Source organism: Hyperoodon ampullatus (genome assembly GCF_949752795.1).
Source record: "Hyperoodon ampullatus genome assembly, chromosome: 1".
NCBI classification, from domain to species: Eukaryota; Metazoa; Chordata; class Mammalia; order Artiodactyla; family Ziphiidae; genus Hyperoodon; species Hyperoodon ampullatus.
This window is the reverse complement of record NC_136914.1, coordinates 117603692-117620143: the sequence shown is the minus strand read 5'-3', so window position 1 is coordinate 117620143 and position 16452 is coordinate 117603692. Positions and strand designations below refer to the sequence as shown.

The following is a 16452-nucleotide window of genomic DNA, read 5'->3' as shown; positions in this document are numbered from 1 at the left end:
CTCATTCCCTCCCTCACCACCGAAAGGTAGGCCGTTGGGTGCTCCTCAAGGCTGTGACCTCACTGCATGCCCTCCACGGCCTCTCTCTCCTCCCGTGACCATGTCAGCATCCATGTCTCTGTCTCCTGCCCCGGCCTCTTCCAAGGACCAGAGACATCCTCAGCTCCTGCCGAGATCTTGTCTCATCCATCTCATCCTCCAAACTCGCTCTTCGTCTCACCTCTGCTCACTTGCCCACGTCCTGGCTGTATCCCTGCCGTGGCTCTAGCTTATCCCTTCCTCTCCCAAAGGAGTGGTTTGGGGGCCTCATAATTCTTGCCTTTGAGTCAGTCATGCTTCCCCCCTCTCCATCAAATGGCCTGGCCGCCCCACTCTCTCTGGGTGCGTGTTCCCGCTCTGATCCTCTACAGCTGCGAGGATGCCCTGCTTCTGGTGAGAGCCCTTCAGTGACTTCCATCGCCTGAGACTGGCTTTCAGGCCTCAGCCCATTTTTCCCACCTCATCTCCCTCCGTCACCCCCTTACTGCCTTTGCTTCAGACAAAACACCCTACAGGGGCCCCATCTGTTTCCATTTCTTTTGGGGCTCACGTGGACCTCCGGCTAAATGCCCTTTCCTCCCCGTCCCCACTCTCCAGACCCTCATCAAGGCTCATCTCAGATGCCTCTGATTCGAAGAAAGCTCCTCTGGGTGTTTTTGTTGGAAGCAACCTCTGCCCTCTGACTTGATCTCTTCCTCCCTATTGAAGTGCACCATTTTCTGCCTTGTATTTTAGTTACTCGTGTGCGACTCTGTTTCCCCAGCATATCTGAGGGCAGGCCTTGAGGTCAAGGGTTCAGGTCCTTTTATCTTTGTAGGTGGATTCCCCCGAAGGATCTTGTACCTATTAGCTACTCAGAAAAGAGGTGATGAATGAGGTTTCAGTAAGACCCTAAAACCCACAAAAATCAGTCTTTTCTGATTTCACTCTTAAAAAACTAAGCTAAAACGTAGCATAACATAATAATCAGAGCAAGAATGAAGATCACAGATCTAAATTCTGTCCCCATCAACCTTCACAAGTAATTCTGAGTCATGTCCCTCATCTACATCAGGGTGATGAGTCTGGCTAGACTCTGATTTTGGTAACATTTTCTCCAGATGATGAGAAATCGTCAGATATGCCATGTAATATGGTCTTTACTTAAAGGACAGTTCATGTTTTAGCAGGACCTCGTTAGTAACACAAAAATCTGTCAAGTGTTAACATTTGTGTGTCTCGACACTGAAGGTCCTGTTTTTGCTTCTTCTGCTCAAGTTTCCAATTCAGTGAGCAGAACCGTGACTGTGTTGATGGGAGGGCAAGCCTGCCTGGTCCTGCTGGAGCCATGCAGATGCTGAAAGGCAGGTCTCCACACGAACGGGTGAATAATGAATAGTGGCCTTAACATCTCGGAGCTTCTGGGTTTCGCCTTGCAGAAGTAAAAAATTGCAGAGAGGAATTTTTGTTCTTTTAGAAATTGCCCAAACTCTTAAAAACTGTATATACATATGGTGAGCAGTTTGCTTTTTGTACTAGTGAGGATAGTGGGAAGGAACAGGACTCAAACAAAAACAGTATTGAGATGAGTTAGGGGACAAAATCTAGCTGGTAAGACATAGGAATACTTCTTGTGTGAAAAAAAATAGGATTGTAATTAGACCAGTGTCTATGCACTGCCGAGACGTGGGCATTCATGAGCTCGGAGCAAGGAGAAGGGCTTCTTAGGAGATTAAGAGGAAGAGACTGTTTAAAATGTTTGATACAGGGCTTCCCTGGTGGCGCAGTGGTTGAGAGTCCGCCTGCCGATGCAGGGGACACGGGTTCGTGTCCTGGTCCGGGAAGATCCCACATGCCATAGAGCGGCTGGGCCCATGAGTCATGGCCGCTGAGCCTGCGCGTCCGGATCCTGTGCTCCGCAGCGGGAGAGGCCACAACAGTGAGAGGCCTGCATACTGTAAAAAAAAAAAAAAAAAAAAAAAAAAAAAGTTTGATACACCAGGGAGTTAACACATCATTTTTGGTGAAACTTTCAGAGACCTGGGAATGTGGAGCATCTTAGCGATAAGCAAATCTATCAGCCACCTCAATATACAAATAGGGGATCAGAAGCCAGTGCTGGTGAGTGATGTGCCTGAGGTTATGAGTGCAGCTGGACTTAGACCCAGGGCTTTGACCCAACTCTTAGTGCTTCTTCTGCAATACTAGTGATGGAGGGGGTACTGTTAGCTGCTGAGATGGAATTATAAAGATGGAATTAACATAGACATATACTAGGGTCAGTCTCCTCTGCTGACTTCATTGAAAACCCTTACACACACACACATACACACACACACATATACACACACACACATACCCTACAAGAAGATCAGGTAAATCCCTCCAGGTAGTATATCCTGTAACATGGCCTTGGTTGTAAAAATGGAACCTCAGGCAGGCAGAAACACAATTACCTCTCAAGGGAATTGGTCGCTGCTTTTACAGTTTCTCTTTGCTGCTTTGTAATATGTACTTAAAAAGTGTAATAGATACAGGAAAGAATTATAACCTGGACTGACAAACAACAAGCCCAACAAAAAGTAAATAGGAAATAAAATAAGGGAAATAGTCCATAATGTGAAATTAAAAAAAAACAAAACAGTAGCATGTTGTTATGTGCACTTATACTTTTTTAAAAAATAAGGACAGTAATTCATTTAACAAACATGTGTGGAGTGTCTCCTGTGTGCTGGGCATTGTTCTGGCCACTGAGGATCCAGCATGGAGAGCAAACAGGCAAGGGCCCCTGCCCTCCAGGAGCTTATATTCTAGGGAGAGACACATCATTTACTACCCATTTTTAAAATGTTTTTATTGGAGTATGGTTGATTTACAATGTTGTATTAGTTTCAAGTGTACAGCAAAGTGAATCTGTTATACATATATCCACTCTTTTTAAGATTCTTTTCCCATACAGGTAATTACAGAGTATTGAGTAGAGTTCCTTGTGCTATACAGTAGGTCCTTCTTAGTTATCTATTTTATATATAGTAGTGTGTATATGTCAATCCTAATCTCCTAATTTATCCCTCCCACTGCTTTCCCCCCCGGTAAACATAAGTTTGTTTTCTACATCTGTGACTCTATTTCTGTTTTGTAAATAACTTCATTTGTACCATTTTTTTAGATTCCACGTATAAGCGATACCATATGACATTTGTCTTTCTCTGTCTGCCTACTACCCATTAAAATACCATTTTTAAGATCCATCCTCTTTCCCCCACCCACAGCTTTTGGTGGAAATTTAACTAAATTGGAAAATTGATAACATCTCCAATCATGTATGGGTACGGTTTTAACGAAGATTGCTTTTTGTTTTTTAAGGGAGAAGAAAATGGCTTTCCAGACAGTACTGGAGATCCCCTTTCAGGTAAATGATTGACTCTAAAGGTACCTGGGCTTCAGTGATAGCTAGTGTGGCTAAATTCAAGATCATTTGAGATGTTTATCATTAACCTTCAAAATCTGTATTACACACTAGAGAAACTTTCCAACCACACACCACAGTGAAGTGCAAAGAAATCTTACAGGATTTCACAAAAGCCTTCAGAGAGTATTTTCTCTGTGTTAACCCTCCTTCGCTTGGGCGGCGTATAGCAGGCTTCTCAGGTGGACGGGTTTAGGATCAGGTGAGGGTCGAACTGACCCTCCCTCCCTCTGAGTTCTGAGAGCCACAGTGTTGGCAGAGAACTTTGCCAGGTGGAAGCGAACAACGGGATGTAGGCAAACTGAGTCAGCGTGGGAAGGGCTGCTCAGCCGCCTGCTGCCCGCTTCCCTCCTCCGGCACTTAGGGAGCCAAAGGGGCCCCTCCTGACGTTAGACCATGTGCTGGTGCCCACCGTTTTCTGCTTCTAGTGTGTTTAACCAAGAAACATTTAAAGTTTGTCTCCCCTGCCTCATCCCCCGCTGCCTTTTTTATTCTTTATTGTAAGATAGAAACTTTGGCAATGTTTAGATTCCTCATTAATTAATCATGGGGAAAATATGGAGTGAGCATTAAAATAAGCTACCAAAATAATAATTAGGAAAAAAAAACCTTACCAACATTTTAAAATATCTTTCAAAACACGTATTGACATGAGGGAAGGGATGTGGGAACAGATGTATATGTATGACTGATTCACTTTGTTATAAAGCAGAAACTAATAAAAAAAGAAAAAAGAAAAAAAAAACACGTATTGAATGGCCCAATTCATCAAGGGTTTGTTTGTTTCTCTTTTAAGGAAGGGTTGGTGACTCATAAAAGCCTTAGGATAATCTGTCATCAATCCCAGGCTGTGCCCAGGTAACAATGCTGAAAATCAGAACTTGTGGTGCATAATCAATTTTTTTTCCTTAGAAATATGATGTTGGCAGTAGTTTTATCTCTGGGTGGTGAGATTCCAGGTGGTTTTTTGTCGTGCAACAGATTTTTATTTCTTAAAGACCCACTGTGTGCCAGGCTCTCTAAGGAGGCCAAATGGCAAAGGTATAGTTCTGGAAGACAGAATTTGGGATTCTGGTTCCAGTTCAGCTACTGTCCTTCTGTGATTAGAGAAATCCAGGAGACATTGGGCCAGGAGAACTTCTGGTGGCGCTTACCTACCAGGTTTCATGGGACGGGCCCAATGTCTGGGGTCCCATCCAGGCACCCAGTGGAACTCACCTTCTTTGGACCAGAATCCGCCCCTACTAGAGGCTAAGGCCACGGGCTAATTTTCCCTCTTCCACAAATACTGCAGCAGACACAGGCTCAAATTAGAAGCACCTAGATGAGTGAGGTGGAGGAGGGGAAAGCATCTTTGCATACAAGCAGAGGCAATTTTAATAATCTTTTCACTATCCTATATTTTAAAAATTTCTAACATGACTGAGTATCAGAAAAATCTACCCCCAGAACTTTAATCTGTATATACAAATGTATATATAACAAATGATCCAGTGTAGGCAAATACATACAATACGTGGTAAAATAACCAAGGAGATCTCTAAAAGGCTAACTGTGATGGGCCTGGGTGATGAGAACATGAGATTTTTTTCCATATGCTCACTTGCGTTTTTAGATTTTCTGTGATGAGCACATATTTCTTTTCTAATTAAAAAAATCTACATTTAAATTTTTTAAAGACTAACACCCCTGCACTCTAATGTGAAACATCAGCTAAAATGAGAATGAATCAAGTAAGTTGCTTAGGAATATCTGTAAACCGTTCAAAGGCTCTTATGAGTTAAGGTCATTAATAGAGTAATCAAATTTTGGGTTGTCTTTAAAATTTTTTACCTGCGTCAAAATGACATGGAAGATTTTCAAAGAGAATAAACTTTTCACAGTGATAGCAGGTAGTATTACTGAGAGCAGAAATTGTACTGCTGAAGTCAACAGCTGTACCACCCAGCACGATGCTTTGCCCAGAGGAGTGTACAGGTGTTTGGTTGGGTTTGGGGTTTTTTTCCCATAAACAAGCAAATGAGAGACATTGACTTACTGGCTTTGCTCTTGGAAGAAAGGGCAAAAGCAGATCCCTATATTTCCTCTTTGAATGAGAGTAGCCACCTAAGTAAGATTTATCTTATTGTTTTACTTACACTAATTTAGCATTTGCCATGTACCAGGCCCCCTTCAAGCACTTTTAGAGATATACTCAGAAAAAAAAGCGTTCATGACAATTCTGTGGGTCCAGTTATTTTCTTCACCAGGTGAATGCAACAGAAGTAGCCCTGGGTTCCGTGGCTGGTGCCCATCACATGGGTCCTAAGTGGGAGTCAAGCCCCAGGCCAGACCCAACACTCCTGTCCTCACCAGACCAGGCTGCCTCTCTATTGGTCAGACGCATCGCCTGTGTAGCACATGTGTTGAATACCTGAGTGTCACACATGGGGGTGAAGGTCAGGCTTCCAGCTCAGAGTCTCCATCTGGAACAAAGCCAAGGTCCACCCGGACTCCCACAGAGTCAGCCTCTGAACCTCTGAAACACCTTTCCCAGAAGCTTGCTGCTTTCCCCGCACCAGGCCCTTGGTCAAGCCTTAACTCAGAGCCTGGCTTTTATTTAATTCTTACAATTTGAAAACCTTAGTTACCTGCAATCCAGTTTATATCTGGTTAAAATAAGGAATATGGGGAGAATGGAGGGCTCTAGGATAGAAGGAGGGAATTGACCAGAGTGAGAAATGACAGTTTGTAATCAAGGAAAGAATAAGAGTACAATTCAGAATCAGCTACTACTAGAAAAGCAAAGCCCTCTGGGTGGAACCGTTGAATACAGAAGCAAGCCCTCAGGAGACATTAAAGTTTTACAATGTTTTCAGGCAGTTTTTCAAAGTGAAACCATTTGGGCATTAAAGGAATTAGCCTCAGTTATAAAAACAAACAAACAAAAAACGCAAAACTCCCAAATAGTAAAGTTAAAAACCTCTTCTTGTTCTCCCTTCTGGTGGCGCTATTTATCACCTGGACCATGACCCGCCTCCCCATCTATTCTCCACAGTTACCTGTTTTTCAAGACTGACTTTTCTGATGACCTTGTATAATTCAGCACTTGCCTAATCTAAGCCTACTTTCCCCATAGAAGTGAATGTACAATAGGATTTTCATTTTTTTCAAATTAGGTCCATAAAGTGACACTTAGTAAATATGTTTGTGTCACATAATTTCAGAATTTATGTAAAATTCTATGTTGAATTTTAACCTGGGTCCTTTCTTATGTGTGTTTCTTTTTCTTTAAACGTGCCTTCTACACTCCACTTTTGTTTGATGACAGAATGCCCTGCGTGGTTTACTAGCCAGGATCCATCCAGTTTGTCAGTTAGCCTCCCCAGGGATGTTAGCAACTTGATGTCTTCTTAAAAGGGTATTTCAGAGAGGGAAAATTGAAACCATATTGTTTTTCCCTTTGGTTAAGAGATCAAACACCCACCAAAAGCCCTTGGGTCAGTTTCTTAGTAGATAAAAATAATTCTTCATCATTTTCCAGCTCATATCAAATAACTACCTCTGACGAGTCGTGTGGTATGTGGGCACCCCAGTGATTTCTCAAAGCCGTAAACTGGCATTTTAAATATATTTATTTCCAACCACATCAGACACCACACACAGAAAAAAGCATGAATCGACACCCTTAACAAACATAACTGCAGAAGTGTTTGACTGTAGTTTGACACTTGTTGGTATTTTCCAAATCTCATAATTAATAGACACCTAGGAGAGAGTTATTTTATTTTAGAACCACAATGTTTTGCTGTTTGCAAAGCTGCCAATATAAAATGTTTACTATTTAATTGTTTGAGCTAACTCAAGACCTAGTTATCATGAGGAGCATTATTATAAATGATCTGAGAGCCAGCAGTGGCACTGAGCACTTTGGAGGAAAACACCCGTGTGGTAACAGCTCTTGAAAAGCCAGGACGTACAAGATAAAATGGCACGTCCCCTGCAGGGAGGTACATTAAGTCAATCTGTGATCCACTGCTGACATCCTGACTGAAGCCATTTTCTAGGCTCAGCCAATCATGACCCTGGTGAATTCTGCATCTTGTTCCAACTAACTGTTAATTGACCAGCATTTTATAACCTGCCAACCTCAAACTTGAGAGTTAGACACTGCATCATTGGACACGCACTGTTTCTTACTTTGCTTTAACTGGCATAGACATACCTTGTCGATGAACATGCTTGATTTCTGAACTCTTCTTTAAGGTTTGATGTAAAATGTGTGTGAGAGAGAGGATGAAGAATAGGGGGAGAGGGGCGAAACAAGCCCCGTAGGAAACTCCATTCTTCTGCTTGTGAGCCTAGGGAAGTGTTATCTATCCACAGACTCCTAATCACCAAGCAGACACGGTATCTTTCAAAGAGAAGTAGCTGTCATTCCAAAATCTACTCTTGGCAGGCCCTTCTGACTAAGAACTTTGTAGATGTCTTTAAGGCAGTGGTTTTCAACCCTGACTGCACATTAGAATTGTCAGGAGAGCTTAAAAAAAATTCCCATGTCCTGCCTGCACCCTGGACCAGATAAATAAGGATCTCATGGGTGGCACCAGACATCAGGATTTTGTAAATCTCTGCAAGAGGGGCAGGGTAAGGGGGGTCAGAGAGTTCCATTTTCTGGCCAAGGTTGAGAACCACTGCTTTAAAAAAGGCTGTTGGTTATGGTTCCTTACCCGCAGCTACTAATTCTTTGTTGCATACTTATCACGCACTAGCATGAGGCTTTAAGGGATGATATCATTTAATCCTCTCAACAACCTTATGAAATAGGTATCGCTCTCGCTGTTCAGAGAGAGAGGCCATGGTGTTAGCAAGCTCAGTAACCTGTCCAAGCTGCACACCTGCACAGCGTCGACTGTATTGACAGTCGGTCGGCACGCCTCTAAAGCTCATGTGGATAACCTCTGTGGTACTCAGTGTACTCTGTCTCCATAGCAACCGGTCATCTTTCTTCAGCCTTGTATATACTCAGCACTAAAAAACTTTCAGTTTGTCTGCAAACCTCTAGATAGCTCTTCATAGGCTGCCCAGAGGTTTCCAATTTGACTGTTTCTCTGTGTCCCATTCTTCATTCATTTGATTTACTCAGCAGACATTATTGACTGCCTACTATGTGCCTGTAATGAAGTGGTGACATCAGACATCTACATCCCTTTCCTCTTGGAGCTTATATACTAGTTGGGAGTGACAGACAATAAACACAGATAAGTAATTTCATATGGTGGTAGGTGCCTTGAGGAAAATAAATGAGTACAATGGGTTTTGCCTGCAGGGAGAGGATGCTTCTTTAGCTAAGAAGGTGCACCAAGGTCTAAATAATGCAAAGAAGCCAGCCATGTGGAGATCTGAGGAAGGAGGACTCCAGGAGACAGAGCTAGTTGGTGCAAAAGTCCTGAGGCGGCATTGAGCTTAGTGTTCTAGGGACAAGTGTGGGCAGTGAGGAGCAGTAGAAAAGGTGGTGAGCTAGGAGGTGTCAACAGAGGCCACATGACATGGGGATCCTTTTTTTTCCAGTCTACTTAAAAAAAAATAAATGTAAAACCTAACATCATTCAATAACATTTACATAAGACTTGACAAAAATGCTTTCACATCATTTATCTCATTTAATTCATGAGCTATAGGAATTATTATCATCTCCATTTGATAGATGAGGAATCTAAAGTCCATGGGTGTTAAGTGCCAGCTGGGAAGCTGGAGCACCGGGGTTTGATGGGACCCATCTGATACACATGCAGAATCGGATGCTTCAGGATTATGTGTGTAAAGGACTCAGTGCAGGGCCGGTTATACGTTAGGCATTTGATAAATGACAGTTACTGTGGTGATGAAAATCGCTGAGAAATTTGGCCCTTTCTCCGCTGATAAATTCTTCCTTAGTTTAAGCCAGTACTCAAACTGAACTTACAGAGGGTAAGTCCTTCCAGGGTTTTGGCCGCTACAATAAGAAGTCATCATAAATTAATGGTGTAATACATTCTTGTTTTGCATCGGTGGAAAATACCCAAGTCAGTGTCAAAATATGACAAGTGAGGACCCTACTTGTTAGAGAATCTAAGTGAATTTTTATACATAATTAACTTCTCTTTTCTCAATAACACTCTCCTTTCCTTCCCCCAAATCTAGAACCAATCCATCCTTTTGTATTTGAAGACCAATTCTGTTCTATTTCCCACCATATCTGTTAACTGCCAGCAGACATCAGCAACATTCTCGTCCCTTTACTAGTAATTCTCTTTTCAGGTCCTAAAATTCATCAAACAGTAGGAAGAAACCTATCTTGTATCCTGAGGAGAAAGCACAGTTCTCATTCATTCATTTAGTAAACGGTTTTTGAGTTTCTGCTGTACAGCCACCCTGTGCTTGCTATTGGGAAGCATCAAATAATAATCCCATTTTTCCTCATTTCTGATGAAAACTTCTTTGGTCCTGAGTCTGTCTCTCTCCACAATTGTTTCTTCCCCAAGGCATGACCCAATCTTTCCTTTCATGTGCACTGTTACATGATAGGTGTTTATAGCAGGGCAGGACAAAATGTATTTCATAGGAAAAGAAACACGTTTCTCTGTTTAAGTCCTCAGAGAGCTAATTATAGTTTATGATTCTAAAAGGCAACTTTAAATTCACAACTGTTGGCAGTTTCAGTAGATTCCAATTCACTAAATGGCTTAGCATTTGTGTCATTGAAAATACAAAAGGAAAACATCAATAGACTTTTTGACACATCATATATTTTAAAACAAACTGATAATTTTGTAGTCTATGTAGTTGTTCAAAGAAATAGAAGCTGCTTATACACTAGAAGGCTTAGAGGAGCTTCACGAACCCTTAATGATGTTTTCATTCTTCTTCTTGACACTAAAAGAGAAAACATTGCCAACCCTGAGTCTTATGGAGGTAATACAGAGCAGACTTTCAGACACTAATACATTTAATTCTGGACTTAGAGGTGTAAATCCTACTTTATTTGTCTGTGACATTTAAAAAATATTTTTAAGTTGCCAAATAAACACAGTAACTATAGAAAATTAAGAAATATCCATTGTTAACATTGTTGTTCTATGTACTTCCAGATTTTTTCCATGCCCATGAATGTGTGCATAACATATACTTTATGTGGATATAAATGACTGTATTATTTTGTTTTTACAAAAATTGAATTATACATACCCTTTGGTAAGCTGCTTTCTTTTCCACTTGACAAAATATTATTTTGACCCTACCTTTAAATAAGGGCAAAGAAAATTGCACAGTTTCCCCCTTTTACAGCAAAACCACCTTCACCATTAGACAGCTCTTTTTTTTTAAATAAGTAAACTTCTGTCCCACCATGCAGCTAAAGTCTTATTTCTTTGTATACCGTTATTAATGAAGCTGAAGAATAACTCTCACTATATTACATGTAAATGTAATTCAACATTTTAGAACTGTAAGATGTGGGACATACTGCAGAAGGATATGGATCTGTTCTCAGGGCATTTAAGGTAAATGAGGAACAAAAACAACAACAAAACCCATACAGAATATCTCACTGCAAGGCAGAGTCAGGAGATGCAAACAAAATGATGGGATTCTGGGTGAGACAGCATTCTAGGCAGGAGCTGGGGGATTTCATGAAGGGGTGTATCTGAGGTGGGGTTTTTTTTTTATAAATTTGTTTTATTTATTTATTTTTGGCTGCATTGGGTCTTCGTTGCTGCGTGTGGGCTTTCTCTAGTTGCGGTGAGTGGGGGCTACTCTTTGTTGTGGAATGCAGGCTTCTCATCACGGTGGCTTCTCTTGTTGCGGAGCACAGGCTCTAGGCACGCGGGCTCCAGTAGTTGTGGCTCGCGGGCTCTAGAACGCAGGCTCAGTAGTTGTGGCTCACGGGCTTAGTTGCTCCGTGGCATGTGGGATCTTCCAGGACCAGGACTCGAACCCGTGTGCCCTGCGTTGGCAGGCGAATTCTTAACCACTGCGCCACCAGGGAAGCCCTGAGGTGGGTTTTATAGAATGGATGAAGTTCAGTAGCTGAAGGGAAGTCCAGTTAGAGGAAGTTCAGTGAAAGGGAGAAAGAAGAGAGATAGATAACTGATCAGAGAGAAAATACCAGAAAAGGCATGGAGGAAATCTTTGTTAATTTCCACCTATGCACCTGACAAAGATTTTTTTTTTTTAATTTTATTTATTTATTTATTTTTGGCTGTGTTGGGTCCTCGTTTCTGCGCAAGGGCCTTCTCCAGTTGCGGCAAGCAGGGTCCACTCTTCATCGCGGTGCGCGGGCCTCCCACTATCGCGGCCTCTCTTCTTGGGACCACAGGCTCCAGACGCACAGGCTCAGCAGACGTGGCCCACGGGCCCAGTTGCTCCACGGCATGTGGGATCCTCCCAGACCAGGGCTCGAACCCGCGTCCCCCGCACTGGCAGGCAGGCCCTCAACCACTGCACCACCAGGGAAGCCCCTGACAAAGATTTTTTTAAAGTAATATTTGGTGCTGACAAAAGTGAAGTGAGATAAGCACCATCACTATATACTCTGTTTGGAGTATAAATTGGTACAGCATTTATTTCTGGAAAGCAATTTAGCGTATATGCATTGATAGCCTAAAAATGCTCGTAACTTTTGGCCTAATAATCCCATTACTGGTGAGATGGTTAAAGATGTGCCCCCAATTTTTATATGTAAGGATCTGCATTGAACTGTTCCTCATAGTCATGAAAATATGGGAAAACCCTAAATGTTCAAGTGTATACAAAATTCACAATTGTATATAATTTTTAAATGTTCTACACTGAGCTTATATTAGTTTTTTTCTTTTCATTTAATTAAACTTTAAAAAAAGGAAAATACAGGTTGTCTGTTCAGGGAACTGAGTAGTCCCCCTTCTCTGGAGCCCAGATTATATTCAAGGAATTCACGGGGAATAGTAAGAGAGGTGTGGAGAGCTTCCAGGGGAGGCTGGGACCCTGGTAACTGGTTGGATAGAGAGAAGAAGTCTGTAAGGATGCTGGGGAACTGCAAGTGTAAATAGGGGACTTGAGGTGCTTTGGGTGCATAGCGGGAGAAATTTAAGTACTGTTTCGGGTCCTTTGAGTTGGAGATGTCTTCTGAACATCAAGAGGAGCTTTCCAGTAGTCAGTTCTGGAGCCCAAGTGAGTGGGCAGGGTTGACCATTCATTTATTCACTCACTCATTCAGTCCACGTTGGTTAAGCATTTACTATATGCTGAGGGCTGTACTGGGTCCTGCAGATGCAAAAAGAAAGGGTCTTCTATTCTAGTGAGAGAGTTTTGTAGAGGTTGTTGGGAGTGGAGAAGGTGACCAAAGGGAGAGAATGTGGAAGGGGAAAACTTCGGGCTGAGAACAGGGCTAGAGCGCTTCCTTGGAACTCCCAAGGACTCAGCAATGAGACAGGCTGGGATCTTAGCATATCAGGCTGACAAGAGAAGGGATGTGTCCAGGACGTGGTAGGGTATGCCTGGGGATATGAGGCTTGGCTTTCAGAAGGAACCTTCAGGAAAAACACAGCCTGCAGTGCAATAGACAATGTCCAAAGGGGCAAAAGAATCTTGGGCCCAGTTCCAGAAGCAGCCAGATCCAAGGGGAGCTGGTGTGATGGGGGCGTCAGCAGCAGCAGGAGGTCTGGGTGATCCTCAAAGGCAGGTGGGGATCTGCTTCTCTGGACTTTTCTACCCCATCAGAACTGGACTCTGGCCCACAGTTGCAGTGTAGGGAACTGGGTCCAGTCTCTACAGGGTTTTGGCAAGAACTAGGCTGGGTCAGATGCTGCTCAAAGCCAAAGAAGGTGAAGGTTAAGAACATGATGAGGCATTGGAAGCAACAGGTTTTGAATTCTCCTTCTAGAAGTTTAATAGTAAATTGGGGCTTCCCTGGCAGGTCGTTAAGACTCCACGCTTCCACTGCAGGGGCCACAACTTCGATCCCTACTCAGGGAACTAAGATCCCACGTGCCCTGTGGTGTGGCCAAAAGAATAATAATAAATAGATACATTTTATAAAAACAGTAAATTAGAGTTAAGAGAAAGTCACTTCAGTGAGTTATGAAGCTAGCGGAGGGCAGTTTGAGGTTCCTTTTTTTTTTTTTTTTTTTTTTTTTTTTTGCGGTACGCAGGCCTCTCCCTGTTGTGGCCTCTCCCGTTGTGGAACACAGGCTCCGGGCGCGCAGGCTCAGCGGCCATGGCTCACAGGCCCAGCCGCTCCGTGGCATGTGGGATCTTCCCAGACTGGGGCACGAACCCGTGTCCCCTGCATCGGCAGGCAGACTCTCAACCACTACGCCACCAGGGAAGCCCTGAATTCTTTACTTTCCTAAATTGGGAAGTCCACAGGGCTCAGTGTAGAAAAGGTCATCATAACCTCCCAGAATTTTCCAAGCCAGTGATCTCTAGTGTCACCTTTGGCTGTTAATGTCCCTGGTCAGAGGGGTCAGGAGACCCAGTGCTGTTGCATATTTTAAGTTGCTTGGGTTGCCATGCTGTACAGACCCTGCTTACAATTTTACTATAACTGGTTTGCCTCTTACCTACTAACCTCTGACCTCTGACCTACTCACCACTTACCTACTAACTTCACCCTCCTGCCAACGTGCTGCCGGGTACTGCATGAGGCCAAAGATGACCAATGGGGAAGGTTGTCCTTCCTCCGCTCTGGGGCTGCTCTTGCTGAGGCTGAGCTCAAAGCCACCCACTCGTCCCACCTGCTGCGCACCTCAGGGTGTTGGCTCCACTTCAAAGGCAGCCCCATGGGTGAAGAAAACAGAGATAAAGGCAAAGGCATGATAAGGTGGCCATAAATCTAAAAAGTAAGTTTTCTGGCATTATCAATTATCACTCATTTTCAAATACACATATGGAGTGGATATTCCAGTTTTGGGTGTGTGTGTTTTTTTTTTTTTTTTTTTTTTTTTTTGCGGTACGCGGGCCTCTCACTGTTGTGGCCTCTCCCGTTGCGGAGCACAGGCTCCGGATGCACAGGCTCAGCGGCCATGGCTCACAGGCCCAGCCGCTCCGTGGCATGTGGGATCCTCCCGGACCGGGGCATGAACCCGTGTCCCCTGCATCGGCAGGCGGACTCTCAACCACTGCACCACCAGGGAAGCCCTATTTTTTTTTTTTTTTAAAGACCTTTTAAAGAATTGTGCAGTCCTTTACACCCTCACGCTGTGCTTGGCATTAAGAAGCTGACAGGGCTGACTTGTAACTTGGAAAGGGTGAGGGTTGAGAGCAGGTGAGGAGGGCTGGTTTCTCGTGAGATGGAGAGTCCAACAGCCCTGGACTGGCAGTGTGCCCACGGAGAAAGCCCTGCTCCTCGGGGCCCTCGTCCGGCCAGCAGTCTCACAGATGCACAGCCTGGGCGACAGAGAGTCTCAGAAAGAAAGGAAAACTGGCTTTATAAAATCTTGCCACCGCTTCCGGCAAAGCAGCCATCCTTGGCCATAAAGAAGAACACGTCACTGGTGAGTATGTAGAAATGAGTATCCTGAAATATCTCTGTAAGATGCGCTGTTGTACTTACACTGACGCTATGAACCTTTCAGCAGGAAAGTAAAGCACGGAAGAGATGGGCGCGCCTCTTGGGCCTCTTGCTGACACGTGGACCGTATCGTTTGTCCCCGCAGATATAAGCAAGGACGCGTCCTGCGCGGAAAACTGTACCTGTTCGTCCTGCTCGCTCCTGGCTCCCACCATCAGCGACTTGCTCAATGACCAGGACTTACTAGACGTGATCAGGATAAAGCTGGATCCCTGTCACCCAACAGTCAAAAACTGGAGGAATTTCGCAAGCAAGTGGGGCATGCCCTACGATGAACTGTGTTTCCTGGAGCAGCGGCCCCAGAGCCCCACCCTGGAGTTCTTACTCCGCAACAGTCAGAGGACGGTGGGCCAGCTGATGGAGCTCTGCCAGCTCTACCACAGGGCCGATGTGGAGAAGGTCCTGCGCAGGTGGGTGGACGAAGAATGGCCCAGGAGGGGGCGTGGAGAGCACCCCAGGAACTTCTAGACCTCAGCTCCTTCTCGTCGGCCTCTTCGGAGCCTGAGCTGAGCACAGGTTAAGGGGCAATGTGAATCTGTTCTTTTTTAAGTTTAGGCGAAGAACGTGGGACAGCAGACCTTGGTTTTCCCCAAAGCTGGTGGTTTTGTGGAGGGTAGGGTATGTTTTTGGTGGCGGATTTTCCTTTAGTTTTGCACATCTGTTTTTATTTAATATTTGAATCTGGAATTGGGAAAAATATGTTGTAGGCTGCTATAGGGACCAGAGCCAAAGCTACAATCAGAGTGGATTCATGCCATGATGAAAATAAAAGTATCCTCTCCCTTAAAAACTGAAGACTGAAGTCAGAACTAAAAGTCATCATCCACAAGATCCTTTATGATTAATGACACTCCCACAGCTTAGAAGAAAACCACAGAGAGAAGTTTCCCTTTAGTCTGTTACTCTTCTTGTTGTAAAGTACTTAGGTGAATTCACAGGCTGCTGGCATTGCGTGGTGATGCTCTTCAGGACACATGCCATCTTTCTTATTCAAATACTTGTATAATCTGTGCAGTATCAAAGAGGACTTTGCTTGAGTGTTTTTGAAAGAAATGCAAAAACCGATGGTGATTGGGAGGACAGAGTCAGGAGTTAGCAGGGTAATAAGGACCATGGGAAAGGTGTTGACAAAGAATAGGCCCTTTCGGTACCCTTGGCTTTTTAAAAATTAATTTAATATTTACTTTTATGTCTTGTATATCAGGCTGAGTGTTTCACCCCCGAGAGAAAGCTCAGTTAGGAAATAAAAACTACCTGGCCTGCGGGTGAAATGCAACCCCGTCTAGCACCTACTACCCCGCCTTAAAACAGGGCCCAGTAATACTACACAGCACTTTAGCGAAGAAAGAGAAATCTTTACTGGTGATACTGGGAAGGAAGCTATGCATTAAAACCT

General features: G+C 43.8%; 1 protein-coding gene across 2 annotated transcripts in view; it reads left to right on the top strand.

Moving 5' to 3' along the window:
* Window positions 1-15822, top strand: part of EDARADD (EDAR associated via death domain) — a gene marked incomplete at its 5' end in the record, with an annotated part of 54945 nt that extends 39123 nt beyond the window's left edge. For both annotated transcript variants that reach the window (XM_079707769.1, XM_079707770.1), the window contains 2 exons: window positions 3385-3430; window positions 15142-15822. In XM_079707769.1, coding sequence (XP_079563895.1) covers window positions 3385-3430; window positions 15142-15524 — 429 coding nt within the window. In that variant the 3' untranslated portion in view covers window positions 15525-15822. The remainder of the gene's footprint in view (window positions 1-3384; window positions 3431-15141) is intronic.
* Between the last annotated feature and the right edge of the window lie 630 nt (window positions 15823-16452).